General features: G+C 40.1%; 1 protein-coding gene across 2 annotated transcripts in view; it reads right to left on the reverse strand.

The window, feature by feature from the left end:
* The window catches only part of sec24a (SEC24 homolog A, COPII coat complex component), a 54,982-nt gene that overhangs the window by 29,006 nt on the left and 13,408 nt on the right, over window positions 1–12,568 (reverse strand). The window contains exons 3-6 of one of the 2 annotated variants that reach the window (XM_034177955.1): window positions 12,024–12,188; window positions 8,453–8,530; window positions 5,449–5,511; window positions 2,358–2,491 (exon numbers count right to left, since the gene is read on the reverse strand). In XM_034177955.1, the coding sequence (XP_034033846.1) occupies window positions 2,358–2,491; window positions 5,449–5,511; window positions 8,453–8,530; window positions 12,024–12,188 (440 nt within the window). The remainder of the gene's footprint in view (window positions 1–2,357; window positions 2,492–5,448; window positions 5,512–8,452; window positions 8,531–12,023; window positions 12,189–12,568) is intronic. The other variant, XM_034177956.1, reaches the window with a different exon arrangement.

Below are 12,568 nucleotides of genomic sequence, written 5' to 3' on the forward strand. Positions count from 1 at the left end.
AAAAGAAGAAAAAAAACAAACAAACAAAAAAAAAAAACAGATGCGTTGCTATAACGGGTGTTCCCTGCAGTGGAAAATTATGGCGGGAGCTGGTTAGTCTCGTGAAGAAGTTTGTCCGATTTTGGAGGCGTGTGACCACAAAGAGTTGGCGAGATAGTGACGGTGGATGACAATGGCAGACAGCTCTGTTCGCGATCTCAAAGGTAAAGCTGTGATGTGGACACAAGACTTGGACAGCACAGTGGCTTGGTGGTTAGCACTGTTGCCTCACAGCAAGAAGGTCGTGGGATCAATTTCCACTTGTGGCCTTTCTGTGTGGAGTTTGCATGTTCTCCCTGTGTTTGCGTGGGTTTTCTCTGGGTGCTCTGGCTTCCTTCCACATCTAAAGACATGCTGGTTGGGTGGATTGGAAACTTTATAATTGTCCAGGCCTCCCTGGTAAAAGAGATCTAGATAGCAATGGTACTAACCTGGTTCAAAAAAGAGAGAGAGAGAAAAAAAAAAAAAAAAAAAAAAAAATCTATATTGACTGGACAAACAAATGAAAGAATCAACCAGAGTGGTGAGTTTTTCCTTACCACTGTCGCCTATGTGTTTGCTCAGGGGAGTTGGTAAGATGAGACCTTACCTGTGTGAAGTGCATTGGGGAAGCTTTTTTGGGATTTTGCACTATATAGTATAGTACCAGTATAATGCAGTCGTGTTTCAGGGTATGAATTTAATACTATTTTTCCGTTTCTGCTTTATGAACGCACCATGGGTTACGAAGGAGCCAGAAATATGCTTGCTGGTGAACCTCAGAAAACAGACAACTTGCACCTTTCCCAGAAGCTACTGTCATCTGAGCACTGATACTGATATTGCATGCGCTTATAGACAAAAACAAATAAGACAAAATTTATTATTCAACTAAACTGTAAATATATGAATTTTTAACATTTATGAAACACTTCTCTAAACAAGGCCATAGGGTCACTGACCCTAAAGAGATTCTCTCCTTGGCACAGTGATCTATTTCTTTTTGTCTCTTTCTCTAAAATTGTATATAATAATCATTAGATTATTAATATATAAACAAAAATAAATTTAAGAAATATTACAATTTGAAAACAAATGCACTCGAACGTGATGACAGCTGCAACTGCTTAATGCTAACTTTTAACATTGAAAATGCCATAGATATGCTAACGTGTTAGCATCGGGATCCGGATCGTGATCCAGATCACCACTAAATTTTAAATCACTTGTACCTCTTGTCATTTCCAACTACACCACAAAATTTCATTAAAATCCGTTCAAAACTTTGAGTTATCCTGCTGACAGACAGGCAAACAAACAAAAGTGACTGAAAACATAACCTCCTTGGCGGAGGTAATTAATAAAAAAATATAAAAGCATAAGTAATGGGCCCTTTTGGTATAATACCTGTGAATAATCAGTTTTATTGCCAGTTTCCTTCAGAAGAGTCAGGGGATGGACACATGAACATTTCCAAGTCACTGAATATGTCTTGGACTTTATTTGTATCAGTTATGAAGAAATACAAACAGTATGGCACTCTGTGGTAAAGCTGTGTGGAGTAGACAGTTCTCAAAAACTGAGTGACTGTGCAAGAAGGAAAAGAATGAGGAAAGCCACCAAGACAACCCAGGAGAAGTTACAGGCTTCTGTGGCTGTGATTGGAGAAATTGTGCATAGTGCATTTTTTGCATTTTGTATCCCCAGTTATACAGCTTCACAATGAAGTGGTATAGAGGAAGGTTTTCTTTAACCAAAACATCAAACCTAGGCCTGCATTTCAGATGTACCTTCTGGCAAATTGTAGCTAAACTTTTGGGTCTTTTTAAGAAAATCCTCTTCCTCAAGTTGTACAGATATGCTTTGAGTTTAAGGAAGGTAATTTTAGAATGTTTTACAATGAGAAGCCTGACTGACTTTTTGTTTTTCAAACGGCATAAACAAATTAAAATGTGTAAAATACCATATATAAATATAAAATCTCCTCAATGGGGGAGGACTCTGGTTTGAAACCCTGATTTAAACCATTTACAACATATTCATGCTTTTGAGTAATTTCTGCCTAAATGGTATTTTCAAAAGTAAAGGCTTACTCCTCTTAAACAAATACTAGTTTTAAATGAGTAATTTACTTTGTATGAATGACAAAATAGCTTTTAAAATTTCAGGAAAATGATTCTGCATCAAGTTTAGGCCATCCTGACCACAATGATAATTAAAAACAAACAATCAAAAAAACCTTTGGCAAACAAAATTCGATTTTGCATTAGCCAAATCATTCTGCATATATGGAATATGAAAATATTGGGCAGCACACAGTTGGCTCTCTCTCCTCTCACCTGGTGGTATGACTGAGGTGCTTGGGTATAAGGCTGTATGGTATTTTGTGGAGTTGTGGTATTCTGGTACCCAGGAGGAAGCGAGGGGTAGTGGCCCAAGAGCCGACCCTGTGGCTCCTGAGGCGCCAAACCAGCTGGGGAAGATCAACAAATAAAAATAGCTGTAGCTTACATGAAACTTGAAATACATTGTTAAACTGAGTCACATCAAACACTGAATGGGGTGGGGGATGTGAGCACAGGTATACACATACCGAGCACATGTACCAAAATTTGGTTTTGATACATCATAGCAAGGCTGAGATCATAGATTAGACATACACATAACTGGTGCTCATGTATGCTAATAATAAATGCAGTGCAGCAGAAAACAGACCGAAGTGCTTCTCAGGAAGAAAGCGATAACAGATTGTGGGAAAGTGCTTCCCTCAGTGTTTTCTACAGCTCAGCTTTTATTTTGAGCATGCACCAGCACCAGTTATGTGCAGGTCTGGTTATGGTTACATTCCCTATTTAGCAGATGCACTACCAATTTCACTTGGGTTTTACAGATGAACATTTTGAAGTATCAGCCACATGGGTAGAACACTGAGGCTTTGTCTGAAAATAAAGCATACTAATTTTTGTTAAAATGTGACAAAATTTGTCACCTGTAAAAAAAAGTTACACTTTTCCATGAAATCTAATACTCTGGGAATGCGTTATTGGCTGGCGTGCCCAACCAGTCGATCGCATGACACTGGTGCTGTAATTGACAGTGCTGCTATAACAGACTGATGCAGAAGGTGGCAGCAATGCACCAGTAAGGATGCCGGCTGGCGTTAAACACCACAGAAGAAGAGGGCCCTCTTCTAGGATGGAGGATGGGGAGGAGAAAAAACAACAAACTTACTTTCATTCAGAGTGGGAGGAGGATAATTTTTTTTCCATTTATTCCAATGACAAATCCATTTGTCTTATCTGCTATGCAAGTGTGGCTTTACCGATGAAAGGGAATTTGGAGCAGCATTTCAAGATGATTCACAAGAGTTACGATGCAAAGTTCCTGGCTAAGTTACCTCGGTGTGTTCCTTTCCAGGAACTGAAAAGTCAGCTAGCAGCACAACAGTCCGCAATTATTTGACAGGCACTTTACTGACTTTTGCTTTTGTGAAATTTGAGAAGCAGCACAACTTTAAGCATCAGCTTGGCACAACTTTTGTTTTTTGAAGCTCAGAATGTATGCAACTACAAAAATCAATATTCACACCACTAAGGAGAAGTGCAAAAGGCTCTGCAGGCAATCTCTAAAGGCCATAGTATTTACAGCTGAAGACACTGACATTTTGCACACTCTCTGACTGACTGGATCAATTATCATCATCACATTTTATGCAATATTAGTTTCTCTCCATATCTTGCAGCTCTAATTGGGACCATTCCTGCTCATCATTGACAGGGGTGATGACAAACTGACTAACTGGCAAACACCGGGGTATATTAAAGGTTCATCCATAAAAAGAATGAGCAAGGAATCCAGACTGTCAGTTTTGGGTGCTACAGTTTCCAAAGAAGGTGAAACAATCAGACTGTGTGACATGTACTGTGCAATGGCCATGCGAGGGGGGTATTCATGAAACCAAATAAGATCCAGAATATCTATCAACAAACCAAAATCTGGGTAAAAGGTGCTGCTAAAACCAGCCTTCATACATGAATGATGCATGGAAGATGAACAAAATTAAGATAAAATTGATTATCTTCCAAACCAGATGCATTAGACAAATTTTAAAGACACCCTGTCAAGACAACACTGCAAATAAATAACTCATGCAACATGCCAAAATAGAAAAAACTAAGAAAATGTGTCCGATGGACAAGAGGGAGTAAACTGCCAAATGTGAACTTGGACCCGTGAAGGGTGTTATAGAATGCAGCAGACTAAACATAACAAGGAAGACAGCAGAGGAAGAGACAAAGTAGAGCAAAGGTACCATGACACTTGCACAAACTTGATCCCCGCACTGCCACACAATTTGTCGTGTCAATGTGACCCGCTTTGTCCCGCTGGATGGCGCGCTTTATTCCACGCTATATAAAATAATAATTTTGTAACCGTTGACAAATTTGCTCTCAGAACTTGGCTGATGAAACCATTTTCTCATTTTTCCCAGAATCACAGAGAAATTTTCTACAGCTGCAGCTTGTCTCGTCTGTCGTGCAGTGGAGAATGCATTTGGAATCTTGTCTCAAAGGTAATTATTTATAATATATATTGTAATGGATTGGTAAAACTGTTGCATTTTCATTCCTTCTTCTGACTTAGATGATGTATCTGTAAAATTATGTTTATTATAGACGTAACATCATCATAACAGTTCAGATGCGCTGTGCGCAATGACGCACATTGTTTTCTAACAGGTTGCGCAATGTTCACAACTAGTTCATGAAATTAATTCGTGCCAGAAGTTTTGAACACTTCAAAATTTTCTTTGCGCACTGGCACGCAGTCGGAGCTCACACACAGTTTACAATGAGTTTACTCACTGGCAAGCCAAATTGCATGCCAGTGCGGGGATCAAATTCATGCAGGTGTCAGAGTGCCTTAAGACAGTGAAAAAGCCTAATGAAACCTCTATAGTGTGGTGTACATCAAAGAGGTGCGGCATAGCTAGTTGGAATGAGAGCCTGAAGGTTTGTGTCAAATGCCGCAAAAAGGATAGGTGAAAAACGACATCAAAACTAATCCTGGCTGATAGCCTTTTATTGTTGTGTTATTTAATGCAACTGTGTAATTATTTGCACAGAGTTTAAGGCCATTCTCCATGTAGCGTGGAGTTGCATATTAAAAAAAAAAAAAAAACACACATGCCAAATCAACACAAATTCACCGCGGATCTCCTGTGGCAACCCCAACTGAAACACAGGACAAGCTGAAGGGACTTACCATTACTGAATAAAAGCTTAAAATTAAGAGGAAAATTTAAACATTTACCATACTCATTCCGGAAATTAAAACTGAACCAGAAACACGTAGTGGCTACTCGAATTGATTGATTAAATCACAACTTTATATGCAGCTAATGGAAAAAGGATTAAAATCTTGCCTTACCCATTTTGTTGTCAACATGATTATAAGTGCTTGAAGCTTGTGGACCACTGCCAGGTGTTGTTCCTGTTTCAAAGCGCGCGCGCGCACACACACACACACACACACACAAACACACACAATCACCTCTGAGGCACCTTATTCCTAATTTCTTTCAGAGTGGACGGACATGGAATAATCAGTTTCAAGCTAGCCACATACGACATGATGATGCAATTGAAAATGTGCTTACACCAGGATTGTAGAGGAAAAACATGCCATATTGCAGCATGTATAGCGTATCTGCATTATGAATGTGCATGTTGGTGAGTTCAGAGCACAACAACAGTTAATGTAGGTGCAAAACCTCTGGTGCTGTATTTCATACATCACATCATAACATATACTGCGTGGTGTTACTCAATGTTATTACAAGCAGAGGCATTCATAAAAGGGCATACAGTGCACGCACATACACACAAAATCAATTCTGTCTACAAATGAAATTCAGTGGGGATTTTTTTTTATTATTATTATTATCCACATAAACACCCAATAACAAACAACATCTCTCACCCAGGGTGTCATTTTCTGTCATTCTCTGTGTGCACTCAACTGAGACATTTTGTGTGCAGGACATGCTTGTCATGCGCACAAAAGTAATCAAACGTAGGAAAAAAAAAAAAAACAATTTTGTGCATGCACAGTACCATTCTTAGTGCTCAATTTTTTTTTTATTTTTTTTTTTTAAATGGCTGTTACTCTCTCAATACAGCGCTCTGCATCAACCAGAGGGATAGAGGCAAACACAGTACTGCTTATGCTGCTTCTGTGTTGCCTTGATGCAGCATTTCCTTACATTGATGTGGCACCATCGCTTTGTATCATCATGTAGTGTATGGCCATCTTTACAGAGCAACATAAATGACTGACACAGAAAGCTACAAAAGCAATTTTCTTGGCAATGCCAAAACAAGGAGAAACAACTATCAATGACAGCACGGTTTGTTGTCTCAAAAAAAAAAAAAAAAAAAAAATTCTAGTTTCTAGATGCATTAAGCATTTGATCTGTGTGTGATACATGAATGACGGTCATATGGGAATGAATGAATGAATATAAAAGGATTATTAACCAAGCACGAGGTCTGTACAGGAAAACAGACTGAAGTGTTGACCATACGGACCGAGCGTTTAGCAAGGTCTATGCGAAAAACACCAAGGTCTGATATTCCCGTACAGACCAAACAAGCGAAGTTAATAAATAGTTTATTTATATGGCTACGATATATTATATTTTTCAATAAAAACATGCAAATTTATGGTATTGCCCAAACATGAAAGCTACGGTTTTGGGCTCGTCGTCAGACCAGTTCAATTCACCTTCATGAAGAACATCCTTAAAAGATGGTCAGGTTAGCTGTTAAGATTTCAATCTGTGTGCTTTTTCTGATGCTGTTTAGATATTTATGGAGTATGTTCATGTCTGACATGGTTTTTCGAATCATGTTTTTAGCTTTCTGGTTTGTAACGAACGTGAGACGCGACCCGGACCGATTGCCATGGGAAAATATCGGACCGGAAATCAGCCAATCAGAGTGCGTGAGGCATCATAGCCATATAATAAATATATATATCAAGACAGGGAAAGTACAAACAAATAAGACAAAGCTAAATAAAGATGCACTGATGTCAACAAATCACTGTGGAGCATGTTCAGAGTGTACTCACTCTAGGCCAGATTGCCATCACTCCTCTCAAATGCATCTTTCTGTGCATCCATGAGATAAATGGTAGAAATCTCCTTTTCCACAGGATATTACTCACACAGGATGAATATAACAGACAATTTCGATGGATGGACTGTTTTACGGAGCAAGATAAAAGGTGTAGGAATCTTTACTGACACAGGAACAAAGGTAATAATTACCCTACCCCACCATGACAAGACACCATGACCAGACAAAAATAAGGTAAAGTTCTTTATATTTTAAGGTGGGATAAATAAAGCACTAAGCTTATTTCCGGAATGGCCCAAGGTGTGAGTTTCTCTACCTCCCCAGTTCAAAGTTTGCACTGATGGAGACAGTACGATACTGAGATCTTAAATTGTCAGTTGGGAACTTGGATGTGATCAGGAAACAAACCTGTAATGTCAGCATCACAATCCAGCGTTCAAATGATTGGGTCACCACCAAACTATTTCTGAACAAAAAGACATTTTAGTCAAGTCAACAGTGAATGTTATTTGCAGTTTGTTCTGCAGCAACAGACTCACTGACATTCCTGCAGGTTAATGGTAGGATGTGGAATGGAATCTGGATGGACGGTGATGCAACTCATTATGTTACAGCAGGTTCATGATCCAGCACAAGCTGAGGACTAGAACATGTATCAATATGTGGACTGGGCTGGCAATCCACTATCAAGAGTGAATGATGTCAGACACCAATATAGGACAGAGTCAGGCCCATCTCTAAAGAGTAGTAATTGCTAAATGCACCAGCCGCATCAATGTCAAGGTGTCTGAGATCTGTGCTCTGGGACTGTTAATGATCACACTACAAGTATACCATGCTCAAGTCCAAAAGAGTGTCCCAGATTGCCTCTCCAAGTCAGCCCAGGCAGAGTAAACTGTACTATACCTGGGCCCGTCAACGAGCGCCCATATTAGTCAAGTGAACTGGACTTTGGAGATCAACCAAGCTCGGACACGGGACCGATCATTGAGCGTCAGTACGTCCTAGAAACTTCTGATTAAAAAGAAAGATGCCCAACCACAGAAGAACAAGGTTGAGAGCTCAAAGGGGAAACTCTGTGTACTTTGTCTTTTACACATGCACAATGTTCAACATCTCATAACTCAGTCTTTCTTGCACATTTACCACATTAATAGCCATATCAGTTTCAGCTTCAAGAATGAAGAAAACAATCAGTGCATCTTTAGCTAGAATGAAACAAATACCATCATGGAAACAGTCAACAGAGCACCAACACAACATTTAACAGCTTCTGATAGAACTGGCCACACCTGGACATTCAATATCCCCCTCCTGTGGGTCAGGCTCAGAAGGGGTCAGAGTGCTGTTAATAGCTGTCCCACACTGAGCTGGCATGGAAACAAAGGAGGGAATACAAGAAAATAAATGGCACATTTAAATGGACAAAACTACTATTGACTGAATGTAATACAATATTATGAACATGGCTGGAAGCATTCTCCACTTCAAGAAGTCCAGGGTATCCCTAGAATCGTTTTCAGGTCTAGTTGTACCCCTGAATTGCAAAGGCACACTGCGTGGAAAAATGTGAGGCAGTCAGAAATGCAAAAGCTTAAATTGCATATCAGTGGTAAATGAAACGGAAAAAGTGCAAACTATTCTACATATATAAAGACTAATGAAAATACTGATGTATTGTGTTTTATTTTTGGTGCCATGTGCCCTGAGAAATTAAGTCATAAACATGAGGAATTTAGCCTGATTTCACCCGCCGCTGATAAACACTCAAACGTGAACTTGTGGGATATGTGGATTTTGATGACATCATGTGGGGCAACGACCACTTAGACCCATCATTCAAATGAATGGAAAAAACTAATTTTTTTTTAAAGCTCAAAATCTTTGTTTTTGTCAACTTTGATGGTCAAAAGGGGTAAACAGGTGTGCTTTGAGAGGATGCAGCAACAGCACTTGTGAAAGTTATTAGGTGGACAGTTTTCCCAAAGATAACATTTTGAGGATGAAAGTGGGACGTTTTAATTTTTTTTTATTATTACTATTATTATTATTATTATTAAGTGCCCCTGCGACAGACTGTAGGGTGGAAGCAGAGCACAGCATAGGAACGGTCTTCAAAAAACAAAAGTTGATCTAACCACAGATTCTATCCTTCACATTTGTGTGGCCAGGAGAACTTAAATAAAGCATGTCTCCTCTGCTGAAGGTGTGGAAATGGTCATGTTTATGGTTTGTGCTGCTGTGTTGTGCCATGCTAGGCTACTAGGTGTGGGACACCGGCAAGTGTGGCAGAGGAAGCTGCAGCTGCGATCACAGGGTCGACATGAGCATGATGGCAAGTGATGGTGATCGCTGTTAAGGGCCCCTTCACACGTAACATGATTGAAGCAGACTAGCGCACAAAGGAGTGATTACATGGCATTCATGAAAAATCAGAGCTACCTCAAATGCCCCGTACACCTGTTGCTACAACCATTTGCGCACACAAGTGTCTGAAAGACAGCGAATGCCCTGCTCGTGCTCATTCATCCCCCTCTCGGCAGGTGTCGGCCAAATTGCAGGTGTTGCACACAAACATCTACCACCACTCGCTGCACACTAAGAAAAGGCCAAGCACCCCCCCAAATGTCGTGTGGAGTGTGTCATCCCCCCAACACAAATTGCTTGTGGAGTGTGTTGTCCCCCCACCAACACACACACACCATGAATCCAACATTGTCAGCTGTGGCTGAAGGTCCTGGAGTCCAGGTGCTTTGCTCATATGCTTTGCTGTGGACATACAGCACCTGTCAGCTGACTGCAGACTGTCAGCTGGACGTGACAGTGCACACAAGGTGTCAAATTAAAACACAGACATCAGACACATGCAAGAAAAACACATAATACATACATTAAATAAAAATCACAGAACAAAGCTGTGAGCTGCGAGGTGCGCGTGTCCCCCTGCAACGTGCAATTGGTCAGATATCTGTGCTCGCAAGTCATAGCTCAGGAACACCTTTACTGGCTTGCAGGATATTAAGTTGCATAAGTACAGTGTGAAGCACTGACACTGGCATGCTGTCCTCACATGGAAATAAATTAAAACATATTGCTTCAGCTGACCGGTGCACCAGCACACCGCAACGCTGGTGAATATTGTGCCATGCAGACAATCACCCCACGGGATGCCTTCGCATTTTGTCAGTTATTACGGCGCTATTTTCGCCATAAATAAATACTTCCTCTTTTTTTATAAATACGTTTATCTCCTTGTTGATTTTAGGCATGTTACGCTCCAGTTATAGGACAGTGATGGTAGCGCAGTGGTAAAGTTTCCGTCTGTTAATCAGAGCTTTTGTAAATTGCACTTTCAAATCCCATGGGTGGCATGTATTTTTTATTTTTTCTTTCTCCATAGCAGCGCATGATGTGGTTCCACATGTTCCAGCTGCCCCCCACCCCCGCAACTGTGCGATGTGGTTCCACACGCTCCAGCTGCTTACACTGTGTTCATGCACGCACATGAGTGTGCACGAAACAGTCGCCGGTGTGTCGTGCATGCCTGTGTGACCATGCGGCCCTCACGACAGCAGCTGGAATGTTTCGGAGTTCCCCATTTTGTGTTTGGCTCACGGATTTTCTTCCGGTTTCTATGTCTTTCGTGTTAAGTGTGAAGAGGCCCTAACAGGGGAGCCATGACATGGACCAGCTTCCAGCCGTTTGGGTCATTGGTGTGTGTACTGTGGACTAAGCTAAGCTACCAGGAGCTGGTGAGTCCGGGAGAACTGCAGTTTACTGTGGACAGTGCAACATGATCAACAATAATTCTGCATGGCTCTTTGTGCAAAGTAAAATTAGCAACGCTGCTTTCAGGGTATGTAATTATTATTGTTATTATTATTATTGTATTGTAAAATATAAGAATTTTGCTTTAAAATTAAAGCCATATTACATTTGTAGACAAAAAGCAATGCGGACTGACTGTGTACTGTGCTGGTGTAAGTCATAAAGTGGACTGTAACTGGACCCAGGCAGAGTGACCCTCAAGCAGGTTCACACAGACGTTGGTACCTGACGTGACAATGATTATGAATCAAAATGCCCTTGACTGTTGTGCATTTTTCAGAAGCACTATGGCTCATTTTACTTTTATCAGGGCCCGCACAAGTTAAAGAGTTGGAATAAATGATTTATAATCTAGTATATAAATTTTTTTTAAATTAGTGCTGAATGATTATATGATTATGCCTTTTATGTTCAGGCAGGAGAATGAGAAATCCTAAAATAAATAAATAAAATAAATAAAAATCCCGAAAGTCGACCAGGAGTCTGGGGCCTGCCGTAAACAGCGAGTCGGGTCCAGGGCGGAGCAAAGGAGGTTGCTGCTTCATCAGAGAAAGCTTAATATGAAACCATAAGTACGTTAAAAGGTTGATTAAAAAGTGATTCAGCAAACTATGACCCTTTCAATAAAAATTTCTACTCAGTAACAATGTTGTTCTAGGTTAACTGACTGTCATTTAGCACTCTAATGCTAATTTATTTGACTACTAACAATCTGCCACAAAACACATACTGTTATGTTCTAAACTTTAATGCAAAAATGTGAATGATCCAAAAGCAAGGGAAAAAAACAAAACCCACGCCTCTTTAAACACCAGCAGCATTTTCTGTGAATTCATAGTTACTAGTTCATGTTACCTATGATGATAGACAGTTGTCATAGCAGCTGTGTTGTCAGTTACCAAGTTATGATGATGTCAGTCAAATCTACACAGTGCAATCATAACACTTCTTTGTACACGTCACCATCTTTACCACTTGGCACAAAATACAAAGCAGAAAACACAAAACTTGCCAAAAAACAAATTAAAAATTTACCATCTGCCTTGGGGGGTGGAGATGTGGCATTAATCTTTGGTGGTCCAGTGGGAGGTGGTGGGGGTTTCATAGTTTGTGTGGGGCCCATGGGTGGAGGACCATAAGGTGCCCTGCTCTGTTGGTATGTGTGAGGAGTCATGGGATTCACCGGGAGTGGTAGAGTTCCTGGCAAATATCAAAATAAACAGTGATTTGTTCAGTAAATGATAAAAAAAAATAAAAAATAAAAAAAATAAAATAACATGGTCATCTTACAAGTGTACCGATCAGGAAATCAATGTTTACTGTAGCCCAGAGGCGTTACTCAGAAATAGTGCAGTTTCAGTACTAATAAAAGTCTAGATCAGAAGAACTAAGAATGGCTCTAGGAGAGGAGAATAAAAAACTGAACCATGAATTATATTTTGGTGTGAGCGGTACCCTATATTGTGAAAGACAACAAATTTAACATACAACATATATGCGAATGGCCATTCAATAAACACCATAAAAATAGTAAAGTCACAAGTGATCACAATTCAACAGTCCAAATGTAACATTTCAAC

Source organism: Thalassophryne amazonica, chromosome 9, assembly GCF_902500255.1.
Source record: "Thalassophryne amazonica chromosome 9, fThaAma1.1, whole genome shotgun sequence".
Taxonomy (NCBI): Eukaryota; Metazoa; Chordata; class Actinopteri; order Batrachoidiformes; family Batrachoididae; genus Thalassophryne; species Thalassophryne amazonica.